The following is a 17,954-nucleotide window of genomic DNA, read 5'->3' as shown; positions in this document are numbered from 1 at the left end:
CCCTGGCTGGTAGTGCCGGGAAAGCTGAAGCCACCCGCTGAGAAGCTGTGCAGGTGGCCTGGGCCACGTCTGCTCCTTCCTCCAGCTCCGAACCTGGAAAAACCAGAGCTGGGGACGAGGCCTTCCCTGCCAGGTTCGGATAGCGCTGTGGGGTGGCTCTGCCCTCTCCCACCCAAGCTGCAGTGCCAACCTTCCTCCTCGCTCCTTCCAACCGCTCTAGCCCAGCCCTCACCTCCCTGTGCCTGGCACAGCCCTGGTTATCACCTCGGAGGGCTGGGAGAGCCAAGCACAGCGTCCCATGGCCCCAGGAGGTGCCGGGTGACTCACGTTTCCACAGCAAGAAAGCGCTGGGATGACAGAGGAGTGATGGATGAGAAAGGAGGGTTTTTAAGACTTTATTTGGAAAGCTACACAAAAGGGCTTTGCTGATTAAAAAACAAACCCCAGCTTTAAAAAAATAAACCAACGAACCCAAAGACACATGAACAAGCCAACCCCGCTCGCAGATGAGCCACTGCCAGAGCAACTCAATCTCTGGTTTCCGGCCCAAAGCAGGCAGCACCCACGGCCTCGTCCCTCCCGGGCACAAAGTGACGCCCCAGCAAGCGGCGGGGAGGCAACCGGGGGAAGCGGCCGCAGTGAGCTCGTGCTGCCACGCTACCTGCTGCCAGAGGTGCTCCTTCCCCCCCGCTGCAGCAGGGACAGCCCCATCCTGCCCCCCTCCCAAGCAGGAGGGTCGAGAAAGTCCTGCTGCCTTCCGCCTCCCAAACTGCGGGGCCGCTTGTGTGCCTGTGGTCGACAAGGAGGAGGTGGTGGGGTCAGAGCACAGGGGACAGGGAGCAAGTGCTGGTTTGAGATGCGCAAAACGACTCCCTGCTTCTAAGCTGGGCCTAACTGGTGTGTACTGGTCAGCTTCCAGCCCAGTGGCGCAGGAAAATGACAGTGCTGTGGGGTCCCTGCCTGCAGAGGCAGCTGCCAGGGGCTCTCCCACGTTTTCCAGGCTCACTCTGCAGAAATGACGGACAAAGCGACACTTCTTCCCTGCACTGCAAGGCCGTGGGAGCCGCGGTGCACAGGGGACTCTGTGCGTAGCTCTGCCACGGCCGCCACGCACCCAGGAGCAAAGCCCCACACACAAAGGGAAGCCCCAAGTGTCGCTGCAGGGCAGGGTCCATTAGGAACAGGTTTAAGGCTTGCTTTTGTTTTCCAGAGCGAGGGAAAGGGAAGCTCCCCTTCCGCTGCCAGCACTCTTTCTCCTTGTTTCCGAGCCACTTCCAACACCGCCTGCCACAGGACCCAAGGGCGACGGTCCCTGGTGGCTCAGGAAGTCTCTGCCGCCCGTGCTGGGGAAGGACGTACCGAGTGGGAGGGAGGGACGTGGCCCAAACCCCTGGCTAGCAGGTCTGGTGCTCCCTGTCCTCCGAGAGTAGCTCGTCCGTCACCTCCCGGCCAAGGTACCCTGCTCCGGCGGGGGCGGCCTCGTGGAAGCTTGCGGCTCTGCCGCTGCTGGGAACTTTGGGGTGGGTGGAGGTCCAGGAGCCCTCCTCCCCCTGGGCAGGCTCCGGGTGCTCACACTCCATCTCGACGTCCTCGATGTCCTTCTCCCGGTAGAGCGGGACAGACTCCATCTCCAGGCCGCTCTCCAGGGCTCGGTGCTTCCCTCCCTGCTGGTACCATCTGCAGGCGGTGGAGCCGTTGCAGGTCAGGTCAAGCCCCACATTGTTCCTGGTCAGGCAAACCTCCAGCGTGTAGTAGAAAGTCCAGAACACGGCAAAGCATCCCAACAGCAGGAGGGTCTGCAGAGGAGGAAAGCCCTGAAGAAACAAAGCCCACAGCCACCCCAGAGCCCTGCCCTGCTGCCCAGCAGAGAGGGCAGATCGCCAGGAGGATCAGCCATGCCAGCTCCGCTCCTCCAGTCCCTCCTGCGCGTTGGCCAGCCGGCAGTCTCCTCGGCCTGCAGGCAGTCTCCCCCGCCCGCAGGCAAGCTCACCTTGAGGGTGTTGGCTGTGATTGTGTAGCGCTGCTCCTCGGGGATCTCCAGCCCCGGAGGGCAGGGCAGGGAGAAGTCACTGCTCAGGTACCGCCCGCTCATGGCTTCCTCCAGCAGCCTGGGGGACAGAGGCACCCCGTGAGGGTCCTGCAGGCAGGGCTGCTCCAAGGAGGGTCCCAAATGCCCACAAAGGGTCTGGAGCGCCTCTTCCACCACTGAGGGTTGCCCTCCCGGATCAGTGGCTAGGCTGCAGCCGCACCCTGCCGCGCACCTCGCGGCAATGCTGCTCCAGCCAAGCAGCTCCTGCGCAGAGAGCTCTGATAACACCCCTGTGCCCTCCGTCTCCCCCCGAGACAGGGTTGTGGCGTCCTACCTCTGCCGTTCCTTCATCTCTGCTGGGGACCAGGAGGAGCCGTACAGGGTCAGCTGCCACTGCTTCAAGGTCCCAGGCCTCAGGCTTTCGTCTCCTGAGGAAGAAACAGGTTGGATCAGCGGGGAACCCTCCCACTCAGCTGGGCGGCACCGCACGGAGCCCAGGTGCCGAGCTGGCGGCTCCCCAGGACACGGCAGGGAGCTGCCACCACCGCCCCATGGAAGGCGGGACTCACCGATGTCCCTGATGACCAGTCTGTACGTGCCCTGTGCTTCCTCACCCCAGCACCGGACCGTGGAGAAGGTCCAGTCAGCAAAGCCATTGGGGTCCCTGCCAAAGGGTGAAGGAAAAAAACCCATGAAAGGGTAAGGTAGCCTGCACCACGAGGCTGGGCGCGGGCCCTGGCTGGGTGTCCCGCTCTGCGGCGTGAGCCTCCGCACCCCCATCCCCCCCCCGGTGCTTACGAGTCCATGCTCCTGGTGGTCCCTATCAGGGACATCATGCCGCTGGGGCAGAAGAGCCTGATCTCCAGGTTGCCGCGGCGGGGATGGGTTATGGTGACGGTGACTGCCACGTGCTCCAGGGTTCTCATGCCGGAGAGCTCCAGGTCGGTGGTGGTGACTGGCAAAAGGAAGGCAGGGTTTGCCGAGGCTGGTGGCCGGGACAGAGCCCCCACTTCCAGGCCCTAAGGGGCTGCTGTGCCAGTCAGCAGGACACACACGCTCGTCTCTGCCTCCTCCCATGCCCACCCAGAGCGCTTTGGCCACTGTGATGAAATAACACCTCATCCTTCATCAAATCCTTCCTGCCCTGGATTTGTGCCAGCTTTTGGTGGCCTCAGAGGCTGCTCTGAACCCAGAGTTACGCAGGAGCCAGGTTGGGAAAGAGGACTGGGACGAGAAGCCCGGTGTCCATCTCAAACCACAGATGCTGACAGCCCCAGAGCTGCTAATTATAGCACAGGAAACCCCGGCACGCTTCAGAACGGATTTCAGCCTGAGGCTCGGCATCCTCCTGGCCCAGCGGCAGGTGGGTGCTCCCCAACATCTTCTAAGCGGGGAGGCAGGCGCACCCCAGGACTGGCCTGCAGTGCCGGCCAGCACACTCCCCGGGGCCATGGGGGGAAAGGGTTAAGTCCGAGTCAGCCTGCGGTACCTGGGGGACAGTAATGCCCCCGGCCACACATACTTCTCCAAAGTGCCTCTTTCCTACCTCTCCCCAACTCTGCTGGCTGCCCAGCTTTCAGCTCACAACTCCTTTTAGGGCAGAAGGAGCTGCCTGAGCCCCAGCCCTCTCCTCTGAGGCAGAGTGGTAGGGACAGGAGAGAGGGTGAACATGTGCCCGGCACCAGCCCAGCATCTCCTCAGCCTGCAGCAAGAAGGGAGGGACAGGACCACCTGCAAGGGGGTGCTGGCCTGCTGAGCCCCAAACTCTTTCCAGGGAAATCTCTGTCCCGGGGAGCAGCGTGTGGGCGCTGCCAACCCCCAGCACCTCTGCCAGGAGCTGCAGCGAGGGGCGCAGGGCCAGGCCCCCCAGGACAGCATCCCCGGTGGGACAGGGAAGGGACCATTGGCCAGCCTGGACGCCAGAAGCTGTGCCCAGCCCGAGAGCCAGGCCCTGCTGGGGGGCTGGGAAGGGCTTGGGGCCGAGCTGTCCTTCCCACTGGTAGCAGCCGGAGCAGCGCCTTGTTTATGTGGACAGAGGCTGGCCAAGTCGGGAGCTGGAGCATTACCTAAAATGGTCAAAGCCAGAGGAGCAGGTCTGGCTGCTGCCCAGCCTGGCCACGCTCGCTAATGCCTGTCTGGCCCCTCAAAGCCATCAATCTAGGGGATGGAGTTATGGGGAGGGGACCACATCAACAGACACAGATCCCCTGGGGAAGGGCAGCAGAAAGAGAGAGAAAAAGCCCAGGCAGCCCAACACTTAACCCCTTCGTGGCCTCAGACAGCCCAGGACTTGCCCTGCCAGGCTGTCAGCGTGCCCGGCTGCACCCCATGCCAGCGGGAATGGGCTGGATCCCTGGACTCGGTGTGAATGCTCTCCCGTGGCACACCTGCTCTTACCGTTCCAGGCGACCTCCAGCTCCTGCGGGAGTAAGGGGATGCTCCTGCCCTCCTTCAGTGCAGGGCTCACGTACGAGGCGAGGTACGGGACGGACTCCCAGATCTGTCAGGGGAAAGGAGAGGATTCAGCATGAGGTTGCACCCTCCCCGTACGTCCACCTCTCAATCTCCTACTGCTCTTGCAAGCTGCTCCTGTCCATAGCACACCTAACGCATGTGGACGTTGGTTTAGCCTGGGACCAGGCCGAGGGCCTCTCCCGTGCAGCACGCATGGGCTGCGGTGAGCGCCGCAGGGCTGGAGAGGAGTGTCCGCATGTCTAGGAGTTGAAGGAAAGCAACTGCCTGCGGGCTGGAGGGGCTGATCGAGGCTCAGAACTCCCCACCTCTGGGTTTGTCTCCACCTGAGTGGCTTTGAGCAGTTACCCGAAGCCATTTCGTTTCAACCCAGGGTGCAGTGGGGCAGGAAACACAGCGGAACTCAAAGGCCTGAAAGAAGAGAGAGCAGCCTGGAAGTCCCTGTGAGAGAGGGGGCATTGCTGGCAACCAGCAGCGACCCGGCACAGCTGCGCGATGCTCTACGCACGAGCGAGGACCAAGTGCCAAAGGGATGTGCCCTGGTCTCCACGCGACAGGAGGCACAGGGAGGAAGAGATGGGGATGCCCCTGCCTGCTCTGACCACACCACTCCCTTGGCAGCCCCCGGGACACGGAGCCCAGAGTCCTCGGGGCGTGACACCCTCCCTGGAACCTGCTGCGTAGGGAGAAAGGTGCTGGGGCTGCTGAGGGAGCCATGAATCAGAGCTGTCCTCTCCCCGCAGTGAAGGCTCTCGTCCATGGCTATATATAGTGCTGAGAGAAGCTTGGGGGCAGGTTTCAGGCGTTACCAAAAGGTTCATTACTTCATACCAAAAGCAGCCTAATAGCGACGGCCGGCAGGATGAATGGGCAAAACGCTGGCCCTGAACGGCAACAACGTCACCCCACGGCATTGCCAGTATGGGACCCGTCCCTGCTGCAGGGCTGGGTCGGCTCTACGTGGCTCTGGGGCATGCCCGGGGCAGGGAGGGGAATTACCTTGGCAGCGTTAACCAGCCTCCAGGCGTTCAGCAAGCCAAAGCCGTGCTGATGGCTGTGGCTGAAGCCAGCCTGGTTGATGTCCCACTTCGCGTGACGATCCTCATACTGAAAAGAAACGTGGGACGCTCTCGTTACCTTGGGGGATGGCGGCAGCCCTGCAAACCCAGAACAAAGGGAACTGGGCCTGAAGGGAAGGAGGCTCAGAAATATCCCGCAGCAGCACGGAAGCGAACCCACATGGCCTTATTAGAAAGAAACAGGTTGACCTTTGTTTGAAATAAGTCCCAGGACAAACAGGCTTCCCAGCTCCTCAGAAAGGAAATCAAGCAGCACGAAAGGGCACAAATGCCTCTGCTCTGAAACATCCCAGCTGCTCCCTGCCGCCCGAGCCACAGGCTGTGGGATGGCAGAAGCCTTGGGGAAGAAGGAACCGAATCCTTTAAATCAACAAGAGCCAGGCCAGGACAGATCTGGGTCCCATCACTTAACAGGTTGTAGTACTCCAGCAATGCTGGCTTGCAGTTGTGGAAAACACTGCCCTGTGCCAAAGCGAGTACAGCATTAGCTGGACGTGGACTCCTGCTCCCCAGAGGGATGCGGAAGAAGCCCTGTCCCTAAGCCGAATCGGGCAGCTCCACTCAGTTCCCACTCCTGCCTCTGAGTCGAAGGGGAGCAAAAGGAAGGGCTGTGTCTGCTGCTGAGCTCTCCGTTATGTCTGTTTTCAAGATCCTGACTCTCCGGAGAGCCCGAGGAAAGGGCAGGGCAGGGCAGAGCTCCACACTTTCCCACAGCATGGACTGCGGGGTGGCATCGCAGACATGCGTGCCGGCCGGCCCTCCCTTCGGCTGGGCCAGCCGCATCGCACGTGCGCACACACTCCTGGTGTCTGCGGGTGAGGCACAGTGAGCCCCTGGAAGACCTGTACGCTGCAGATGGAGGCATTCCTGGACCACATACCCCATTTGTTATCATGACAGAGGAAAATGCCTCAGCCACATTCCTGAGAGGAACAAGGGGCGAGGGGAAAACGCAATTCCTTTGCTGGGAGCCAGACAACTGAGAGATTTACAGAAGGGCAGACAGACATAAACAAAGATGTGCGCAGCAGGACCGCGGCTGTCCTGCAGCATCCCTGAAGGGCAGCGGGAGGGAGGGAGGGAGGGAGAGAGGGCCGCTCACCTTCGTGGCAGTGAAGACAATGATGTGCTGGACGTCTCGCCAAGTGAGACACGGCCGCACCTGCAGCATCAGCGCGATCATCCCAGCTGCAAGGGGAGCAGCAGCAGACGTCCCCGTGTGACCCTCCGTGCAGCCTGTGCCCTTCTGCAAATCCCAGTCTGTTGTCACCTGCCGAAGAAGAGGAGAGATACCTCCTGTCAGGCCACTGTTTGCCACGCTGGGCTGGCTGGCACACATACTGGAGCAGTCGAGCATGCAGCCCCGGCCTTGAGCTGTGCACTTGCCACACCAGCTCCACTGGCAGCCCACGCTCAGCCTGTGACACAACTGCTGGCGAAAGCCCTGGGGACACAGGCTAGTGTGCCCCCCACGCTACGCAGATGGGGGCTCTGGGGCTCCCCACCATCACCCTGGAGGCAACTAGGAAATGAGCAATGTCCAAGCACAGGGGGCAGGAACAGGGCCAGCAGCCGCACTCCTGGCAGAAAGCAAGGCAGATGGTGGAAAGCTTGCGAGCAAGGGCAGCCCAGGTGCCCTGCGTGGAGGCCAAGCTCCTCATTTGCTGCAAGAGCACCCCAGCAGCGTGCCGGATTATTATTTGCTGTGGACAGTGAAAACCTTCTCCACTGCAGGACGCCTTTGGCCGGGCTGAGCTTACTGTCCTGGGGGAGAGAGGAGCTAACCCAGCCCTTGCTGCACCACTGCTACAGCAATTACAAGGGCGCTTTGTGCGGCCAGCAGTGCCTTTCCTTGCTCTGCCAGGCAGCCAGCCCAGCCAGGCATGTCTGTCTCAATGCCGTCTGCCCCAGGTGAACAGATGGGAAAGCGGGGAGAGGGGTGCGAGGTTTGGCACAGAGCGGGAATCAGAGCGTGACAGCACAGGCAGGGGAGAGCATCGCTACATGCAGTGCTGAGTGATAGAGCTGCACTCCTCTGCACTGTGCCAGGGCACGCAGCAGCCTTTAAAGGGAACCAGAGACTCACACAGCACCTACACACCCCTTCCTAAGAGATCTGCCATGCCAGAAGGAAAAGCAGGGATTGTAGCTGAGCACACATGCTCCCTCGCACAGGGACACCTCCCGCCTCTCTGCCGTCACAGAGGAATGGGCAGGGAAAGGTGAGCTGGGGCAGCACCCAGTCTGAAGCACACTGAGACCAGCATCCAGAGTCCGACCCCCTCTGTAGAAGGCTTTCAGACAAAATGAGAAAGTTCTCTGGATGCTCAAGGATTCACCCTCTGGAGGAAAGACAGGGGGAGATGGTCCTAAACCCCCTGTCTGCGTGAACTGCATTTAATCCCTCCATCTCCCAGCTGTCTCTTCTGTAGGGGCGGCTTCCCTCCAGGCAGGAGGGAGGAATTTGCAGCACACGAGCTTTCTTTCTCTCTGTGGTTGCTGAGATCAGGCTGGGAGATGGGAGGGACAGCCAGAGATCTCATCGTCCTTCCTCAGCCAAGACCAGAACGACAACAAGAGCAGGGCAGCAGCAGGGGGAGAGGGTCAGGGATTAGCTGCTGAAGAGCATGGAAATGTTTCCCAGACAGTTCCCGGCCAGGACACGGGTACCGTGCAAAAACCAGCACAGGGTGGGAAGGACAACACCACAGCTCCCCAGTCGAGAGCTATGGCCCTGTGCCAGTAGCTGTGCAGGGTACTCTGGGCTGCCTTAGGACCAAAACACCAATTCAAACGAGCTGCTGCTGCTCCCATAGGGACCTCAAGTTCACCACAAAGAGTCCTGGGACACCCTGGCTTCAGGGACAACGCAACCCAGTTGAGAAGCGATGAACACAGATCGTTTCCTTTGGAGAGCAAGAGCAACCGGGCCTGAATTAAGCAGCTACAGGGGAAACTCAAGGCAGGTTCAGTTTGGGACCTTCCTCATCTTCGCTGCTGGCCACAGGGTCACTGGAGCACAAATGGGCCTCTGCAGAGGATTCACATGGGACTGTACAGCGCACGCAGAGCCTCAAAAGAGGTACCGCGAGGTTCCCAAATTATGCCACCTCACTGCAAACCGAATGCGTCCATCTCCCTGGGCTCCCCACGGGGAGACAGCCTGCACTGCCAAAAGCTGTAGGTTTCGGTGCCTCTGTGCTTGACTCTGTAACGTTCTGCCAGCTGTTAACAACCTCAGCTTGCGCTCGGACACTGCACGTCCTACAACATATGCCCTGAGTGGCACGAACTTGCAGAAGGAAATGGAGCTAGTGCCAGAAGCTGTATTAAATTCTTCCCATTAAGGAAACTACATAAAGTTTATAGTCTGGTAAAAGAAAAAAACCCAGCAGATGGCTGCTGAGAAGTTAACTCTGACACCACTGAAGCACAGTGAAAGGGCATTTAGGAGCAGACTATCCTCCGGAACAAGGGGCGTACAAGTTTGAACACGGCACAGGCTGGCTAAAGGAGCGATCGTGGCATTGCAAAGAAGCAGGACAGCTCTCTGGCACGTGCCACGCCTAGGCTATGTGTGGCATCTTGTCCTGGCTCCTCGATGGAATACCAGCGCCTGTGTTGGTGTCCCATAAGGCCAGTATTTGAAATGAAGGCTCTGGACTGCAAGAGCAGCTTGCCGAGTCCCAACCAGGTGGCTGAGGAGCCCAGGCTCTCCCTGTTCCCCCAGTTCACCCAGCATGCGGGGAAGCCTGTTTGACAAGCCTGGATTCAGCTCCTCTCAGAGCCACAGCTGCATGTCCCTGCTTGCAGGAGCACCGTAGGCACCCTCCCCTCATCCGTCAGGCCCCCCGAGACCCCCGAGCACACGCTGCTGGTGCTGATCTGCCTCTGGGACAGGGACAACACAACCCCAAAGAGTCAGGCCTGGGAGCTGGTGACGCTTACAGCAAGCCACAGGATCGGAACGGGTCACAGCCACACGGGCTGGTTAGCCTGGCAGCCCCCTGAGCGCACCAGCACCAAGGGAGGAACGTGCTGGGTCAGGCCTGGGGCTGGCAAAAACAGGCCCGGCTGCTTGGCTAGGGTAAAAAGGACATTTTGTTGACAAGAAGTCATTTTTTGGCAAAAAAAGGAAAAGCTGATAAAAATATTCTGAAAAATTCAGCTGGGAGAGGCACACGTGCCAGAGGAGAGCAGGAGCTGGGGCCAAGTAGTTTAAAGGGCCCGATGCTGCCCCGAGCCCTGCCCCCTCATGCTTGTCCGTGCTCCCGCATCCCTTTGGAGCAAAAGCAGGGCGGCCAGGTGTGGCCAGCAGAGCCCAGGGGAAGACGTGTGCCTTGCGCAGTACTCACGATGCTCCTCATCATCTTGTCCCCGCCGCTGAAGGTCACCGCTAACATGGAGGCACATTCCTCGGCATAGAACGGCATGGAGCCCGTCTCGTCCACCGCCCCTGGGATAAAGTGAAAGGCATCGACCGTATGAAGCCTCTTCTGCTTTAACTGCTGACATCGCAAGGTGTGGAGCCCCTGAGAACCCGTCCTGCTCACTGTGCTTTCTCACAGGCTGGGAGCTGGGCAGGGAAACGGGACCCAAGCCTGCATTTCTCACAGCTGGAAGATCTACAGGAAAGGCAGGCATAATAAATAACCTTCCGCTGTGCTTAGTATTACACAGACCTTCTACCCCTCATGCAGCTTCTGCCCTTGAGAAAAGGGATTAGGTGTTTCTTTTCTAACATACGTGGTGGGAATGCTGCATTTCAGGTCGCTCCCTCAGCACGGCAGCGCGTCTGTCCCAGCCTCAGCAATGGAGGCTGGAATGTGGGCAAGAATTTCTTTGGCCTCCTTTTGCTCTGTAGGTCAAAAGAAAACTGTGGACTTGAGGGCTGAAGCCCAGCACCCCCTACACACTGCCACGTTCATTCCCAGAGGACAGATGCTTTCCCACAGATTCCGACTACCCAGCCAGCTTCCAGCTGGGCAGGTTTTGCGCTTTTAGGATGATATCCTTTTCCCAGCTGGGAAGGAACGAGACAGAAGATGCACGCACTCACCTATCGTCACAGTGTAGATGGAGTTGGCATAACCATCGTAGTTGCAGTTGTCGCTGTGTTGCCCGCCGTTGCCACTGGCCACGACGAAAATGCTCCCGAAGCCCCTGCGACCCGCTATCACGCCGTGCTGCAGGGCAGCCTGCGCAGAAGGAATTGTGGCTGGTCAGGTCACGGGGGCAGGCGAGCCCTTCCCATGCCCTTCCCCGCTGACCCCAGAGGGCTTCACGTGTGGCTGTGAGCAGGGGAAGCTGCTCTCCCAGACCTCGCAGTGCACCTCGCTGCTAAGCCAGGCGTAGGCGGACGCGTGCACCTCTCCCGAGCTGCCTGCGCCAGGCACAGGACGTGCTGGAAAGCTCTGTCCCGGCATCTCCCTCCAGCAACCTGAGTCCACGCTCTGAGATTTCAATAACCAGCCCTGCCAAGTACTCGGGGTGATAGACACAACCCCCTCTCCGGGCCCTATTTCACCCGGCTAGCAGCGTCAGGGAGTTGTGTCTGCTACAGCCCCGACCAGACAGTGAGATTCCAGAGCGAGCGCGTTACAAAGGCAGCGATGCGGCCAGCGTCTGGGCTGGGCAATGGCCGATCTATAGCTCACTATGATTTTAAGTGGATTCTGCGTTAAAAATAAAAAGACAAAAAGGAAAAGCAACCTTCCAGGCAACGACAGCACAAAGACTGACCAGCATTTGAACTCCAGAGCAAGCACGGCAGCCCTAGCCCTCCTGAATTCAGCAGAGCTTGCTCTGTAGCTGGCTCTTCTGGAGCACCAGGGCTTTCCTGCGACAGAGACTACCCCAACGTGGCCACTGCCTTCTGCAAGGCCCCAGCCTCCACATACGCTTGGGCTTTGCCTTCGCTGAGAAACACAACTACACCAGCCCCACTTGGGAAGCGCATTTCCAGGCCGACACCTTGCACAGACATCATTCCCACCTAGGTAAAGGGTATGCATCCAATGGAGGAGCAATAAAGCAATCCCAACAGAAAACAACCTTCCTCTCTGCCCTCCCTTCGGCTGGTGGAGGCACATACTGCCTTGGCCAGAAAGCCCTCCAGATGCCCTGCCGTGGTAAAGCAAGCTCTGCTTGCATGCTGTGTCCCAGAGCTTGTTACAGCTGCCTCTGCATGCAGGCAGAGAATAAATTAACTTGCAGAACTGGAAACCATTTGTCATCATGAACCAATAGCTCAGCTGTCAGCATCGCTCCGAACAGCACAGTAACTGCTATCTTGCGGTTAAAAAAGCACAGCAGAAGGCTGCCAAACAAAATGGAAATTCAGCAGAACCACATCCCAGGAGCGACGTAGTGCCAGTTCTGGGGCCCCCTCAGTGACCCCTCACTGCAGCACCTGGGCAGCGGGAGCCAGGCGCAGGCAGCCGGTTGCACTTTGCAGCAGTTCTGCGGTGCGGGCGATGCGAGGATGCCTTAAAGGCCCAGGAGGGAGCAGCCTCAGCTCTGACTCTTCCTGCGGCCCCCCTGAGAGGGAATGCAGCCCTCGCATGCAGCCCCTTATTTACTCCTAGCATTCGAAGGCATGCTCCTTGTCTCGAGAACCGCCCTTAGCGCGGGGAATGCTCAGTCTCCTGAGCGGAGAGCGTCCCTTGGGTTGCCAAAGTTGTTGGAATAATACCACGGGTTGCGAAAGCATTTTCTTGCTGGAACCAGCCTCTCCTTGGAAAGCTCATCTAATTCTGCCCAAATGCTGCCCTCCCGCAGCAACATCACCTCTCCCCACCCCACGGTAAGATGCGACACCTCCGTTGGCAGCAACAGAAGCAAACAAACGCGCGCTGCGCCACAGCGATGCCCCTCCTTGCCTGTCCAGGCAGGCCAGAAACCACGAGCACCGGAGAGGCAGCCCGGGGTGACCCGTGCTGCTGGGAGTGTTTTTTACCTTTCCCAGTTGATGGGGGCCATCCACAGTTTTCCCATCGTCATCTGGACCCCAGCTGCAAAGGGAGACACCATGAAGCGACCGCCCCAGGAGCCGCAGACAGCAACTCTCCCTCCCATTACGGGGAGCTACAAGCAGCCACCAGCTACTCCCAGCATCATGACCGGGATCGGATCGGAGGGCGCTGTGCTTTCCCATCCATCAGGTTGGCCCCTCGCTGCTGGGATACTGCTGTCATGTTTGCACTGTGCCCCTGGGTCAGATTCCAGCAAGCGGAATGTTTGATTTTTATTTAACCACCAGCTTCTCACACATTCCAGTCCCCGTCACCGCAGCAGGGGGGACAGTGCCCCTCCAGCTCAGCCAGTCTGCGGGAGGTGCTGGAGCAGCGCTCCGAAGGAGACCAAGTACAGCCTGGGCCAGCTCTCCAGCAATAACAAGAATATTGATGTTTCTCTTCACAGCGGTAACAAACGCGCCTGACTGCAGAGTCCCTGAGACAGCCTGACCGCACCAAGCCCAGGTATTCCCGCCGTGGGACACGCTCGGCTCAGGGGCTCACCTGCAGCTGTAGATGTCATTGATCTGATAGTGCTTGTTGAAGGCGATGGCCTCCATGCTGTCGGTGAGGGGTCCATCCAGCACTCGGATGCCTGAAGGACAAAGGACAACGAAACGTGACCGAAGCGGATCAAAGCAAGCTGCATAAACAGTGCAGATGCATTCCTTGGCGAGTTCACACTGAGGACGCTCGCTCTCCCAGCCTGACGGAACCAGATCTCCCGGAGCCGTGACCCTGCAGATCGGTCTGCAGGGGCTGAATGCACGTGAGGGATTGTAGGCGCACCCTCACGCACAGCTCCACATCCTCTGCTGGACACAGCTTTTCTGCAGAGCAAGTCCTCCAGCCCCGCGGCCAGAACCAAGCTGGTGACGGTGACAGCACAACCAAATGCCAGCTGGGCCCACTCCTGTGCGCCCCTGAGCCCCCCTACCCCAAGTGCTGCTCTCTGGGGGCTTCTTTGCATTCCATCCTCAATTATCCTGCTCATTTTCAGGGCTAGTCCCTGCCTGGAGCAATTGCTTCCCCTTCCAAGTCACCAAAGAGCCAGGCATCGCTTTGGGATGGACGGCACGCTTGCCCGCTGAGGGAAGGGCTCAGGAGACACAGGACGCCCCAAGTACTGCGCTCAGAGCAGGAGGGCAAGGCCACCTCTCCAACAGAACCAACAAAGACTCAACGCTGAGCTTTCAGCGACACAAACCATTGATAATTACAGTTTTGCATCACAGTTTAGGCTGGCAAAGGACATTACAAATGGAAGCCAGGCACACGTCTCAATTAAGCCTATTTATAAACAGTGCGACCGCCCACCCATCTCAGCTCTCGCCCGACACAGCACACACGGCTTTTTACTGTCACATCTGAGCCTCCCCCGTGGAGCAGTGGAGCAGCTGTGTCGGCCCCAGCGCTTCCACGCTGCCAGGGTGGTACCCCTGTTGCCCCGCAGAGCTGGAGGCTGCCCCGCTGTGCTCACCCTGCGAGGCCGGGCACAGCTTTGGGGACTCAAAACCCAAGTGCCAGGTCCCGCCTGAGCTGCCCAGGGTTAAACCCTCCGTATTCCCCACGCCGCGGTCAAACTACGAGCTCATCTTTCCTTCTGCCAGCTGGCCTTTGCTAGCAGCGTCTGCGCGCAGCCTCCCAGGCCGGCCGGAGCCTGGGGACCCTGCTGTGCCGCGGTCAGGGTGGTTGTTCAGGGAGCACCCCATCGGGGAGAGGCAGGGCAGGGGCGCAGAGCCTCCCGCAGTGCCCCTGGGCCAGCTCCCGACCCCCAGCACCCTGCTGGCACCCTGGGGCCCACCTGCTGGCACAGCCTGGGAACGTGGCACCATCTGCCGGGTACCGAGAGAATCACGGTGCAGCAGCACCGTCCTCTGCTCTGCCAAGGACCCGTCTACGGAGATCTCGCCTCCCTCCGTGAAGGGGTGCAAGAGCTGCAGAGGCCACAGCAGCACGCTCCCAGGCTTTGCAGGGGAGAGATGAGCAGCGCCCTGTCCACCCGCGCACTGCAGAGCCGAGACCGAGGGCCCGGAGCTGGCAAACATTTGCTTCCCTGGTGTCTCCAGAGACAGCCTGCAGCGCGGTGTGTCGGCGTACGTTTGCCTGGCTTCGGCTGCGCGGTACGGACACGCATGTGCCGAAAGCTCTGTGGCCGGGCAGGAGGCGTGCCGAGAACACTCTGGAAAGCTGATGCAGCACACACCTCTGCCGCTGTGCCAGGAACCGGCTCCTCTGGAGAGGAGCTCAGGCAGACGCCGGTTCCTCCCTCTGACAGACCAACCCTGGCTGACTCAGAGCCGCCTGGGCCACACCACCCTTCCCATGGAGCCATGCCCTGGCCCCACAGAATTGGGGGTGCTGCGGCACGTGCCTACCTGCGATGCGGCTCCCGTACGCAACTCCCACTGTGCAGAAGCTGTTGTTTGGCACGGCAGCAATCTCCCCAGCGCAGCGGGTCCCGTGGTGGTTGCCATTGTCCTCGTCAGGGTGAGGCATAGGGTCGGGATCGTTGGAGTTCAAGTCGTAGCTGCCTTCCGGGCTCTGAAAACAGACCCATGGTCGCGATTCGGGGCTCTGCTCTCCTCTCTTTGGGAAAAGCAGGACTTGGGAGCATGCTACGCAGGCTGAAACAGCCCGGAAGTCACGGGAACTTAGAGGCTGCTTCCATGCAGGGCTGCAGCTCAACACTGCTATCTGCTGCTGTGGGAAAGGGACTGATGGAGGCAGCTTTAGCAACCGCTGTAGGTCAGAGGGAGGCCGGCTCTCATGTCTAAGCAGCGCAAAGGCTGGTAACCCTACCACTCGGGTGCAAAACCTCCCAGGGAAAGGTTTGCGGCTGGCACTTCCCACCCTGGCCGAGCCCAGGCTCAGCAGCCGAGCGCTCACATGCTCGTGCCACCTCGCCCAGCCTCCAGCCTGCCCTCGCACCCGCCACCGCGGAGCCGGCACTCACATAATTTGGCTGTATATCTTTGATGGTGTGCTCCACGCCGTCATCCACCACCACTACCGTCACACCGCGCCCCGTCACGTTCCGCTCCCAGACGCCTGTGACGTTGATGTCCTTCCCGGGGCTCTTGCGATTGTTCTAAGCATCAGAAATGACAGCAGAAAAAGCAGAGGAGTGGGTCACCTGTGAGGAAAGCGGCTCCCAGACCTTTCGGGCATGCTGGCTATGGTGTGCGGGGCCGAGGCCAGGCTAGGAGCGCAGGGAGGAGTCACAGGACAGTCCCGGGAGATTTGTTTGACGTGGACAGTGAGCAATGGTCACTGGCTCGAGCCACGAAGTGGAGCACCCAGTGCCACAGAGCCGACGCCGCGCTCCAGCCTGCTAACCGTACAGCGTGCCGCGGCCAAAACCCCTCCGCCCACCCCAGCGGTGCGCGGCCAGCTGCGGGAGCTGCCTCCTCCCATTATCGCAGCGAGCACACGGCAAGCAGGGCGAGCTCTCGGCATCCTTCCTCCTTGCCGCAAGAACAGAAAGCGACCATTTTAGCTGCCGTGTGACAGCTCGCTTGTGGCCACACAAACAGCCCCAGCCCGCAAGCGCAACGGGAGCCGGAAAACCACTCACCAGATGCCACTGCTGGGGGTATTTGGGATCGTTAAAGTGCAGGCTGCGTTTGGAGCGTTTCAGAAGCTTCTGTTCTGAGTGCCACCGCACGCTGTCGTGCTGTGCAAACAAAGTGTCCACCGACCTCCTTATTGCTTCGGGTTCGCTTGCCGCCTGGCCATCAGGCTGGTAGGTGAAAAGGTAATGGCCCTTGAGCTCCCCGACACGGCCCATGTTCACCAGCCCCGCGGTCCGGGCCAGCTCCTCCGCCCGCTGTTCCAGTTCCTCCTCAGGAGCTTCCAAGCTGACAGCCCACATCAGCTTGCCATGCCGGGCGGCGTCAGTGCCGGCAGCGTGCTCCCCGCCGCAGGCCAGTCCGTCTGATGAGGCGAGGGGGATCCAGGCGGCACTCAGCCAAAGGCACGTGTGGATACAGAGCGTGGCCTCCATCCCTGCGCTCCATAGCGGCACCCTCCGCTTCCAATGCGGCATCAGACAGGCGGGCTGCAAGCGGCAGAAAATAAAAACGGTGAGAACCTCTTCCGACCCGGAACAGCGTGGCCACGGCCTCACCTGAAGGTCCCATGGGCAATGCCGGCACACTGGGGCTTGCCACCGCCCCGCCTCCCCCCCGGCGCAGCAGACAGCCCATTCCAGGGACACGCCAGCCATGGCGGCTCAGCGGCCGCACCTAGGCCGCGCCGGGATCAATCCTCCCTGCCTGCGGGGTGGTGGCCCTGGGCCAGAGCACACCGTGCTGCTGACTGGCGGAAGGGGGGCCGCTTCCTTCTCTCGCTGTGGCCCGGCACAGAAACAAACATCATGAGAAATGCCGCGCCAGGTGCCCGCAGCCGAGAGCTGGTTCCTCTTCTGGGTGAGCCCCAGCGAACTCGTGTCTCGCCTCCTGCATGGCCGGAGGAACCCGCTTTCACCTGGCGTGGGTAGAAACCACCGCCGAGCCCCGGTTCAAGCCCCATTCCATGAGCCACGGCACCGCACAGCGGGGAGGGAAGAGTCTCCCAAGATCCCGCTCCGTCTCCCACGCCCACGGACACTGCCTGGAGCTTGACGCCCCCACGCAGTTCGCCCTTAGCGGCTCCCCCAGCCCTTTTTCTCCCTCTATCGCCTTCCAGGCCCCTGACGCAACTCAGCAGCTGCGGTTCGCGCCGGACCCCGAGGCCCGGGTTTCTCTCCCTGAAAGAAGGGCTTTGGCCGCCCGCCCCTGCCTCCGCGCTCTGGAGCGGCACCTCCGGAGAGCGACCGTGCCCGCTGGAGCCCTACAGCGGGCCGGGGCAGCCCCAGCGCTCCCCGCTCCCCCGGTCCTGGAGCCCAGAGCTCCGGGACGACCCGGGCAGCCGAACGTCGCCGGGCAGCGCTGCAGGCCAGGCCGCTCCCCCCGCCCGCTCCCGGTCCACCCGCGGACTCCCGGGGCCATGCCGGGCGCCCGCCGCGCCCCTTCCCCGTCCCCCGGGCTGGGCAGGCCGCCCTCCACCCGGGCTGGGCCCGCGGGGCCCCGGGCCGGTGACTCAGTGGCCGCCGGGCCAGTGACCTCTGCCCGAGCGACGGGGCGGGCAGGGCCCAGGGGCCCGCGGGGCTGCCGGCCGCCCCCCGCCCGTCCCGAGAGCCGCCGCCGCCACCGCCGCTGCCCGCCCCGCCCCGTCCCGCCGGGCGCTCACCGGGCATGGGCCGGCGCCGCTGCCGGAAGCCCGCGGCCGCTGACAGCGACGTCATATCCACCCGCGGCGGCGCGCCCTCCCCGCCGCCAGGGCGGCGCCCGCGGGCCGGACGCGCCGCTCTGCGCC

General features: G+C 61.1%; 1 protein-coding gene across 3 annotated transcripts; it reads right to left on the bottom strand.

The window, feature by feature from the left end:
• Positions 1 to 379: 379 nt before the first annotated feature.
• PCSK7 (proprotein convertase subtilisin/kexin type 7) lies at positions 380 to 17,946 on the bottom strand. Of its 3 annotated transcripts, none has more exons than XM_054802990.1 (16): positions 17,829 to 17,946; positions 16,174 to 16,656; positions 15,553 to 15,687; positions 14,975 to 15,140; positions 13,101 to 13,191; positions 12,539 to 12,593; positions 10,640 to 10,778; positions 9,936 to 10,036; positions 6,683 to 6,850; positions 5,501 to 5,608; positions 4,427 to 4,529; positions 2,828 to 2,984; positions 2,599 to 2,693; positions 2,364 to 2,457; positions 1,991 to 2,108; positions 380 to 1,796 (listed from the first exon to the last, which is right to left on the bottom strand). In XM_054802990.1, the coding sequence occupies exons 2-16, from the start codon at positions 16,642 to 16,644 to the stop codon at positions 1,395 to 1,397; spliced, it is 2,403 nt and encodes an 800-aa protein (XP_054658965.1). In that variant the 5' UTR covers positions 16,645 to 16,656; positions 17,829 to 17,946; the 3' UTR covers positions 380 to 1,394. The 3 variants fall into 3 exon arrangements, with proteins under 3 accessions (XP_054658965.1, XP_054658966.1, XP_054658964.1); XM_054802991.1 differs by lacking the exon at positions 17,829 to 17,946 and adding an exon at positions 16,844 to 17,760; XM_054802989.1 differs by lacking the exon at positions 17,829 to 17,946 and having other exon boundaries at positions 16,174 to 17,760.
• Between the last annotated feature and the right edge of the window lie 8 nt (positions 17,947 to 17,954).

Source organism: Grus americana, chromosome 24, assembly GCF_028858705.1.
Source record: "Grus americana isolate bGruAme1 chromosome 24, bGruAme1.mat, whole genome shotgun sequence".
In the NCBI taxonomy this organism is placed as follows: Eukaryota; Metazoa; Chordata; class Aves; order Gruiformes; family Gruidae; genus Grus; species Grus americana.
Note: the sequence above shows the minus strand (reverse complement) of the source record. Positions and strands in the feature narration are given on the sequence as shown.

Excerpts from the sequence above, each read along its gene's own strand:
- PCSK7 (XM_054802989.1), bottom strand. The coding sequence starts at position 16,824 with ATGGCTGGCGTGTCCCTGGAATGGGCTGTCTGCTGCGCCGGGGGGGAG. Across the intron at positions 13,192-14,974 it reads GTACGGGAGCCGCATCGCAG|GCATCCGAGTGCTGGATGGA; the intron begins GTAGGCACGTGC and ends TTTGTCCTTCAG. Across the intron at positions 5,609-6,682 it reads TTGTCTTCACTGCCACGAAG|TATGAGGATCGTCACGCGAA; the intron begins GTGAGCGGCCCT and ends GTTTCTTTTCAG.